The 10520-nt window shown below is 41.9% G+C and overlaps 2 protein-coding genes across 2 annotated transcripts; both read left to right on the top strand.

Annotated features, from left to right (window-relative positions):
* The first annotated feature begins 1126 nt into the window (after nt 1-1126).
* magt1 (magnesium transporter 1) lies at nt 1127-7147 on the top strand. Its single transcript, XM_037460927.2, has 10 exons — nt 1127-1265; nt 2913-3082; nt 3156-3273; nt 3668-3808; nt 3925-4065; nt 5662-5751; nt 5844-5907; nt 6145-6219; nt 6413-6503; nt 6595-7147. The coding sequence occupies exons 1-10, from the start codon at nt 1164-1166 to the stop codon at nt 6608-6610; spliced, it is 1008 nt and encodes a 335-aa protein (XP_037316824.2). The 5' UTR covers nt 1127-1163; the 3' UTR covers nt 6611-7147.
* Nucleotides 7148-7361: 214 nt separating this feature from the next.
* igbp1 (immunoglobulin (CD79A) binding protein 1) lies at nt 7362-10471 on the top strand. The gene is made up of 3 exons (XM_037460926.2): nt 7362-7865; nt 8382-8714; nt 9223-10471. Exons 1-3 carry the CDS (start codon nt 7398-7400, stop codon nt 9493-9495), a joined length of 1074 nt encoding a protein of 357 aa, XP_037316823.2. The 5' UTR covers nt 7362-7397; the 3' UTR covers nt 9496-10471.
* The last annotated feature ends 49 nt before the right edge of the window (nt 10472-10520 follow it).

Raw genomic sequence — 10520 nt, 5'->3', positions numbered from 1 at the left:
AAAAGGGCTGGCTAAGGCAGTGTTTCTCAACTGGTGGGCCGTTTGTCTAGAGCTGCCGAAGTCGGAACCGCAAGCCCTAGTACTTCCAGAAAACCCTCAATATGTGTCAAAATAGTATCTGCAGATAACCCATGTTGATCGATTTGATCCGCTAATGCTAGCATGCTATCTCGGAGCCCACCGATGTCTTCCATTATGTCAACACTCTCACGGGACCTGTTATCCACTTTGTCATGTCAGGGATTTATATAAGGTGCTGTAACTTTGTGCCTCCAGAATTAGAGGGTTACCTGTTTGATTATAGCCAATCCACTTCTCCAGACACCACTACAATACTGGGACTAGCCTAAACCATGAAAAACATCCCAAGACCATTATCCCACCTTCAATGTCAATATAATTTTGCCTGCAGTATATAGTGTAGCAAGGTAGTCTTCAGTATTTTTATAGTTACATTTTAGGGGACCCCCATTTTTTTTTTTAATTTTTATTTTCCCATGCAAAGGCCTGCGACCCACTAAAAACGGGTCCGCGACCCACTAGTGGGTGGCGACCCACCAGTTGAGAATCACTGTTCTAGATTAAATGCAGGTACCCTGCTAAAGTCAATGTCTGTCATTTTATCACGACTCTAAACAACAGCCGACTGTTAGTGTGAAGGGGAAATGTGCATGTGCATGTGTTAGTGAACAGTTTTCAAGCCGGCTTTCTTTTGTTTGATGTAACGTTAGGAACCTATTTTAAAAAACTTTCATCTTTCCCAATCCCAGTTTTTCTGTAGATGGAATTTACTTTACCAGTTAAAGGTTTGGACATATTTTCTCATTTAATTCAATGAGAACTAGTATCCACGCTTTTCACTGGTATTGTACATAACTAACTCAACTAATATCTGTCTAAAACATCCATAAAACAATACAATTTTTAAGACAAATCTTCTTTTATAATTTGAAAGATACATTTTTTTTCTCCCACAACAACAAAATGTTGTTCTATGAAGTATTTTTACTATAAGTTTTAATTTATTAATTACTGGAATATGTGGTATAGTAAATATAATTGGTCTATTGAGTTTTTATCAATAAAGTTGGTAAAACCAGAAGGGAAATGAATCCTATTGACTGTGAGAGGCGACCAATGGGAAGCTGACAGGAAGTGCGTGTATGTGTGAACGCTGTTGCAGAATGTTCGGAAAACTTTTCATCTCGCTGTTTCTCCTCTTTATTTTCTACAATGACCCTGTTGAAACACAGAAGAAAAAAGAGGTAACATGCCTTCAATACCTTAAAGCGGAGAAAGTTGACGCACTTGATGAAATATTTCCAAAGTGATCTACTAGTTATCGCCCGTGCCGATTGTGGAGCTAAGCTAACAGAGCTAACGTTAACTTGCGGGTTTCAGCGTTATCGCACTACTGTTGAGCAAAAAATGGGTTTTCAAAGAACGTTGATTCAATTCCCCGGCTCTGATGGCTGAGTCATAGCAGTGGTTGTGGGGGGGGGGGCTTTTTTTACTTTTGTACTTGAACACACGTCGTCACTCTACGTTAGCTGACACCCGTTTATCAGGACTAAAACCGTGCAGGAAGTAAAGGCTGCTCCAACTAGCACGGTGTTCACTCACTGCTCTCTGTACCGCTGAAAATGGTCCGATTTGCTGTTGTGAATCCGGGCTACACCGATAACAGTTGGTTCACTGCGGTCAAATCAGAAGGCACTTGAATTTCCGTGAACCTATATGCTGACATTTACGGTATTAAACATGTCATTTGATACATGTAATACGTCCGTTCAATGTCTGAAGTAATGTGTGTACAGGACCTCTGTGACTACTCTTGTGTACTAAATTAAACATTTTTTTAGAGAATTATCAAAGAATTATTCAAGTAAAAGTTCAACATTTCTTCATATATAATTCCAGACAAAAAACAATGTACATGTGTTCAGGACATCTCTGTCTATTATGCCGAAAAGAAAATATTTCTACTGCACCGATAGAGATTTTCTGAAATAAAAGTTGTACATTTGAACGTTTAAAAAGCCAATATATCTATTTGAGGTGTTATAAAGTTACTCTTCTCGTTCCAGATAATGACTGATGTATATACAATTGTGGTCAAAAGTTTAGCAAATTTCATGCAAAAAAAAAAGTTTTCAACAACCATTAAAGTCGTAAATGTATTTATTTAGTTAATAAATACAAGTTAATAAACAATGTAGTGCAACACCGCAGCTTAAATCTATTTTCCTTGTGTGTGTGAGTGCATGCACAGTACCTTTCAAAAGTTTGACACACCTTCTCATTCAATGTTTTTTCATTTTAATTCTCCTTTACAGATTATTATTATTGAAAACATCCAAACAATGAAAGAACACATACGGAATTATGTGGTAGCTAATCAAAGAATGCCAGTGTGTTCGCATCAAAGCAAGAAGTGGCTGCTTTTAAGAATATAAAACAAATTCCGGTTTGTTAAGCATTTTTTGTTAACCACATAATTCAATATGTTCCTTCAGTTTCAATATTAAACTACAATCTAGAAGAAAATATGAAGAGAAATTGTTGAATGAGAAGCTGTGTCCAAACTTGACTTTTGTTGTCTTTTCAACACCTATCCTTGCTCTCTTTATATCAATAATAGTTTGTATTGCTGCATTGTTCTTGTGTTTATCAGTAGATTGTTGTTTTGTTCTGTTTGCAAACCAGCTTGCCTTGAAATGCTACCCTAGGAATGAAGCAACTATCTTTTATTAAATAGGTCTTTGAATTTCCCCTAACTTTGCAGTTTGTATTGTTTCAGGTTCAATTGTGATTTAATACACAAGTGGTTTGAGGTCGTAACAATGGCTTCTAGCCCCCATGCTCTGTCTCCTGTGTTTTCCTCTAACAGCAGATGTTTGTGTCCTGTGTAGACTCTGATGTCAGAGAAGGTAACTCAGATGATGGAGTGGGCCTCCAAGCGTTCAGTAATCAGGATGAATGGAGATAAGTTTCGGCGCTTTGTGAAGGCTCCTCCCAGGAACTACTCGGTGGTCATCATGTTTACCGCACTGCAGCCACAGAGACAGTGTGGGGTCTGCAAGTAAGAAGCACAATAAATAGGCTTTGCTATTTTAATTATTATGTGTCAATTGAAATGCATATTTCTATTTCAGACAAGCTGATGAGGAGTTCCAGGTGCTGGCTAACTCCTGGCGTTATTCCTCTGCCTTCACTAACAAAGTCTTCTTTGCAACTGTTGATTTTGACGAAGGATCAGATGTCTTTCAGATGGTGAGACATCTTCCTTTACGCCAAGAGTTATGCTTTTTAGTTTTTAACAGTTTGCCATTCACTCATTAACACCAAAAACCTAGAAACGAGTGCCAATGAGGGCGGAGGCTTACCAGACATTAGAACCGCTGTTATCACTGATCAGCAGACCAACTCTTCACATTGGCAGATCTGGTCTGCACAGTGAGCTGATGAAGGGTTTGATTGCAGACCTACAGTCCTCTGCGGTGTTTTGCGGACATGGCTTTTAAAGCAGTGTGGACAGGAAGCTAATGAGGTGCCACTTCTCCTTCTAGGCACTTAAAAAGAGCCCTTGAGCATCGCACCTATGCGTCTCAAAGTGCATATCTACGAGTTCTGTGTTTTGACTGTATTTTTTATGTATGTGTTGCAGCTTAGCATGAATTCTGCTCCGACCTTCCTCCACTTCCCATCCAAAGGGAAACCTCGCAAGACTGACACCTATGAGCTGCAGGTCAGAGGCTTTGCTGCAGAGCAGCTGGCTAGATGGGTGGCAGACAGGACTGATGTGCAGGTAATTATGTGATACATCATTGTGTTTGCTCTGAGGAAGAATCCCAATAACCTTGTCTCTAAACTGAACAATCACAATCAACACTAAAATGATAGTCATGTTTGTGTGTTTTTCAGATCCGTGTAATTCGTCCTCCTAACTATGCAGGGCCTCTTCTGCTGGGCTTCCTTTTAGCTGTGATTGGAGGGCTGGCGTATTTGCGAAGACACAATTTGGAGTTTCTGTTTAACAAGAACGTCTGGGCGTTCTCTGCACTGGTAACAACAGCCGACACACATGCACACATCAGTTCTATATAATCACATGGAGATCATTGCCCAGCTAGCTTTTAAGGGTGAGAAGTAGACTGTTCTGAGCCAAAGTGTCTGATCCAGAGAGGCGGTGGCATACAGCTCAGATCCCCCATTTTACTGTGGGGAAACAATCAATAATCTGTGCTCCAAGGAGGAACAGAACTTCTGTACTGCTAGTACAGGAGTAAGTCACCTTTATTCACAAGGTTTGGTTTGCAATTTTATATATTGATTAAAAAACTTATATAATAATATTTGAAGTTGGTCATCTTTTGGCCTCAAATACCTTTCCTTTTGTGTGTGGTCCATTTCCACGTAAATACATACCGTAAATCCTCAAATAGTGCCCGGGGCTTTTATTTACATAGGCTTCACAGCGCATCGGCCTGTATTTGGGGCAGGCTTGTATGAGGGGCAGGCCTTTATTTCTTACTTGCCGGTATCTTCTGTTATAGAATTGTATTATTTAAATAAAATAATGCGCATAATTACAGTAGGCTAATATCAGTCATTGCATATGCGTTCAGCACTTCCTGCAACCATTTACCGGTAGACCTATAGCTAATCAACCTTCTGGAGACTAACCATTTAGAAATGAATCAGTAATAAACCATAGTCTTAAGATACATCGTTAATTGCAGATATTTTCCAATGTTCTCAATTACAATCAAGCAAGTCAAAAATGTTGCGTATAGCGCTTTATTTGCAGTGTCAACGTAACAATAAGTATCTGGTCCAAAGGACAGCAATCACAGAACGAACAGGAGACAACAAAAATTAAACCAAATGGCCAGGACTTGGCCTGTCATATTACACAACTACCAAATTCATCAGCAACATCTGAATGGGCATAGCCATTAAGCTACGGTCAAATGGAGAAAACAAATTTTGAACTAAATGGACCTTGCAAAATAGGTCTACATCTAAACATAATACTTAGGTCTACATCCGAAGCTCACCAGTAATGAGGCAACATTTGTACAGCTATTCGGTGTCCCCCTCAACACCCCCTTCCCCATCCTCATCATCGAGAACAACAAGTTCATTATTAAGCAGCTCCTCCTCGTCGTTCTCCTCTTCCTGGGCTACTTGCGTGTGGTTCTCCTTCCCCCGCTGCCGGCGCTGCGCCAGCGCATCCCTACCAGCGTCGCATGGCTGTCCCGCTTTGAAGCAATGGATGAGACGCGCCTTCATGAACAATAACAAATTCGCCTAGTAGGCCTACGTGGTAAAATGTATTTTTTTATTGCCAACAGTCCATGAAGCCAATAACATTAAACATCAGGAGAACATGTATTTATGAAATATTACTTTTACTTTTTTTTTTTTACTCCCGGCCTGTATTTGGGGCCCGGCCTTTATTTGTCCGTATCGACCACGCCCCCGGCCTCTAATTGAATCCCGGTCTTTATTTGAGGATTTACGGTAAATGTGTTTAGTCTAAAAAAATACTTTGATATACCGTGAAACCACTAGAATCTTACAAAATACTGTGATATAATTTTTTGGCCATATAGCCCAGCCCTACCTTGATGGTTATGATGGCTTTCTGTGTTTCAGTGCTTTGTCCTCATCATGACCTCAGGCCAGATGTGGAACCACATCAGAGGACCACCATATGCTCACAAGAACCCCAGCACCGGTCAAGTGGTAAGACAGAAACACACTATTCCCATTATATCCCTTGTATGTGAACAAACATCATAATAGTATTTGTGTGTGTGTGTGTGTGTGTTTTTTAGAGCTACATCCATGGCAGCAGTCAGGCGCAGTTTGTAGCTGAGACGCACATCGTCCTCCTCTTCAGTATCCTCACATGTTTAACTAATCCCTGGAGGATCATACCCAGGCTAATGGTTCTGGTCCTCCAGATATGTTTTGTGGTTTGTTATAAAACGTTTTCAGTTTGACTTCGACCCTCACCACCATAGGCCTACAATTAAGGTGGCTTCTTGTTGGTTGTTGCTATTGAATTGCAGTGGCTTGTGTAGACCAACGTTAGGCATCATATCCAATTGTTATAAATCTTGAACCTACTATCAGATGCTGCTGTTACCATGGGAATGGTGCTGTTGTGTGAGGCCGCTACCTCTGACATTGACATTGGAAAGCGGAAGAGTATGTCCAATCACACATACCAATTGTGCAAGCCCATTTTTGCGTGTGCAATTCTATACTTAACACTCAATGGAAGTAGAGCAGTATATGTAATGTTAAAATCTAATCATTTGCTGAAGACTTCCCTGAATAGATAAGAAATGCCTGCATTTGTCAACACAAGCAGAAATGTGTGTGTGTGTGTGTGTTTCAGTCATGTGTGTAGCAGGTATTGGTCTAGTGATGCTGTTCTTCAGCTGGCTGCTGTCTGTCTTCAGAGCAAAGTACCATGGATACCCATACAGGTAGCGACAGGCACGATGTTGGTTGACCTGCAATTGGCTACGGTGTTTCCTTGTTTCTCATACGGTTAACGTCTTCTCGTCTCTGCTGCAGCTTCCTGATGAGTTAATGCAGACCAGCACCGTCCAACTTCAGAGGAAGCTCCCCAAAGTGCTGTCAACCAACAGGGTGCTCCACAGAAACGCCACTTTCCCCTCTGCTCTCTGTGCTTTGCGTGTGTGCGTGTGTGTGTGCGTGCGTGTGTGTGTGCGCCTTTCTTTACAAAGACTTAGGCTTTGCCAACCGAGCCATCAACAGTGTGCATTCTAGCCTGGCCTATGCCATAAGGTGTTTTCTAACTTTAAACTTTGGAATAGTTTTCTAGTCCACTGCTCCTGGACATACATTTCTGTAACTTTCTGTTTTAAACTGGCCATGTGCTCTGTTCTGATGTTTGTGTGCGTGGTCGAAACGGGATATGATATTTATGGTGTAGCAAAGTAGAAGCAGTTATTTCACTCATGCAGGGATTCATTGTGGTAACATCTTATACGGGTCTTGTAATATGCTATCCAAGTTTGGGGGAAAAGAACAACACAGGTTTATCCAGGAGATAATGTTTGATATGAGATGATATTTCTAATATTAAAGTGCCTTAACTTCCTAATGGAGGATGTCTTTCTTGCAATGTTTGGCTGCACATTAAAGCAGTGGTTGTATGTATAAAAATTATATTATGATATACAGAAATACGTATACATTGTGGTCAATTTAAACAGTAAATTTAACACTTAAAAGTTCAGAAGTATTGGATCTTTTGAGTGTAGCTTTAGTGTTCTACCTATAGGCGGCGATCCAATTCCTTGAGCCGGTTCAATAAATAGACGAAGAAGAACTAACCCGGAAACTACAACAAGATGGCGGAACATGACAACACCAACGATGTTTCAGCCGCGCAGCCTTCTAAACTGTCTGACCTGCTCGAACGTGGGTGGAAGATATTCGAGGAGGTAGACAGTACAAACGAACCGCTCGCCTCCAGCAGCATCCAGGTCCGAGTCAAACGCGGCATCTCTATGCTGGAAGAAGCCTCCTCAATGGTGGCCCTCCTCGACCTGTTCAGCCGCAACGAAGAGCTCGAAGAGATAGCTACGGCCGACCTGAAGTACCTGCTGCTGCCCGCGCTCTTAGGAGCTCTGACCATGAAGCAGACCGGCCGAGACAAACGCCTAGAGGTGGTGCAAACAGCCCGGGGACACTTCATGGACTTCCTGAAGCGATGTAAAGAGTATAACTTGTGTCACTTTGAATTGCCACCCTTGACCAATGAAAAGGCAACTCCTGTCGAGGCATCAGAAAGTGGCTCATCTACAGCCACGGTACCGGTGAGTGAGTGAGTGAGTGAGTGGCGCTCTTATTACTCTACCATACAAATGTGTTGAAACGTAGAATCGGCACAGCGTTAGTTACGTTTATCGATCGATGCAATGCAGCTGTCTGCTTTAAGAAACCTCACCAACGGCGCTATCACCAGCACCATCAGATAAACCCCTGAAATTAATAAATGAATTTAGCGGTACACACGATTTATTGTTCGACTCCTAACAAAACGACCTAAAAATGTCTAAATTTGTAATTTAATCTTTTAAGGTAATCTTCTGCAATTTTACATACAACTCATTCATGTAAATTCTAGACATTATAAAACATAATAGCCACAACGGTGAGATGTAGAGGCCCAATAATACAAATAATTTACACCTAAAGCCCAACAGACTGAGCAGAGCAGAAAGAAAAACTCCAGAATGTGTTTGGTGAAAACATTGGAAATATTAACAAGTGGCTTTAAATAACTAAATTAATCTATTAAAATGTCATACTCTGAATCTTGCATGTTTCAGACTAAACCCTGCCCATCAGATCTGGTTTCCATGGCAGCACAGAGGCAAGCGAAGATTGAGCGGTACTGCCAGAGGAAGGAGCTAGAAGCCCGGCTGTCAGATGTGAGGAAGGCTGTGGACAGCGGACAGGCCGACGATGAAGTCAGCAGAGACTTCTACAATCTGAATGCCAGGAGATGGGTCACTGTGTGTCTGGAGGAAATAGAGAGCATTGACCAGGAGATGGAGATACTCCAGCAGATGGATGGGCTGAAGCAGGGTGCCGCCAAGCAGCCAGCCCAGCCAGTCAGGCCTCCCATGAAACCCTTTATTCTCACCAAGGATGCTGTTCAGGTGAGACTTCTGATGGGAGACCTGTCAGCTAGTGCTGAACCAGCCAAGTACTACAATGACAAAACTATCAAGTAGAGCCGCTGGTGGTTGCAGAATTAGCATATAAGTGGAGAAGGATTGACCACTCAGCAGGTCCAATTTGTTTACACGTATACTGGCCTATTGTTGATGAATCGCTTAATCTCTGCAGCCATTGATTTGAAAGAAGTCACTGACCTAGCCAGGTTAATTGTTCGCAATGAGCAACTATCATATCTCTCAGTGCTCATTCAAAGAACCTGAAGAGGATGGAGGGACCCAGATTACTGGAAGCTGAGAGGTGAAGCAAGTTAAGGAGCTGATATGAGAGAACTGCAGCAGGACCTCTGTGCATACGGTTTCATTTAACCAGTACATCCCCATAAAACGTGGCAAGTTCCAGCCTGTGTACTTAGCCGCAGTACTGGTTGTAGTTTCAGCAACATGCTGTGCGACCAGGTGTGATTGAATATGTTGCTTTCATCCACAGGCTCGAGTGTTCGGGGCCGGTTACCCCAGCCTTCCCACCATGACGGTAGACGACTGGTATGAACAGCACCGACTCCGTGGAGATATGCCGGACCAGGGGATTCCCAGGAGGGTCGATGTGGAGGAGGACACAGAAGCAAAGGAGAGGGAAGAACAGGATAAAGAGAAGAATGCTGAAAATGATGATGAGGAGTCTCTGCTCAAAGCCAGAAACTGGGATGAGTGGAAGGACTCTCATCGCAGAGGTTATGGAAACCGCCACAACATGGGCTAGTCTTCATTTCTATTGTGATCAGTCCAGGAAGTGGACGGACGTTGCTCACAATTCTGATCTTTGAGTCTATTGCTATGAGAAGGTCACCAAACCAAGGACCACACCACGGTATTGCCAAAACAACCTGTCGTGTTTATTGGCACTACAGTTGATTTAGTGCTGTTCCTCTTAGACGTTTACCAGGTTGTGTTCATCAGTCCTTTGTTGTATCATGTTTTTCAGTGAGTCTTAATAGAAATATATGCCAGGATGGGTGGAAGCCTGTTGTGTCGTGTGTTTTCCCATTACACTGTTATCGGGGAAATAAAGAGACTGAACAAACCTTGTGCTAAGTAAAATCAGTGTTCAGAAACGAATCAAAATCCATGTGTATTGGATTTCTAATCAATTAGCAAACAGTAAAATGCCCTTTTCATGGGGGCTAGGGTTAGGTTGACACCCCAACATTTATTTGACACATTTTATTCACAGATTTGACAACTGTAGAGTTTGATTTTACATAATTGCTAGGTTTATTTCCATTTGTTGTAATGTATTCGCACCAGGTTTTAGATCTGAGATACATATTAACCAATGACATAAACATCAACAATGATACCACAGGACTTTAGTTGAAGTTATTGTGAGGAACGTTTTTGTAAATGCTTGGCTTCCACAGCAACCATCTCATCCTAGATAGCCCTGGATCCACCTGCAGTCAAAAGCACGTCTGGTCTCAGCTGGGGACCAACCCGGACACCAAGCTCCTAGATTCTGGAAGGGAAGGCAAGGGAGAACCAGGATGGAAAGGGCAGAGTCACAACCTGCTCCTGTGAGATGGGAGTTGTTCTAAAGAGACCCTGCTTTCTGGAAAAGTCATTCCACATATAACTAAGTGGCATGTCTGACAAACCAGTTTTATCCTGAATGTTATAACATAACGCTCAGCAATCAACTAAAAGTAATTCAAAAAGAATAAAGATACTGGCCAAACCCATCTGCTCGTTTTTCATATGCCCATACAAGTTCCGGCATGTTAATACAGA

The sequence above is a fragment of the Pungitius pungitius genome, chromosome 2, assembly GCF_949316345.1.
Source record: "Pungitius pungitius chromosome 2, fPunPun2.1, whole genome shotgun sequence".
Classification (NCBI taxonomy): Eukaryota; Metazoa; Chordata; class Actinopteri; order Perciformes; family Gasterosteidae; genus Pungitius; species Pungitius pungitius.
Note: the sequence above shows the minus strand (reverse complement) of the source record. Positions and strands in the feature narration are given on the sequence as shown.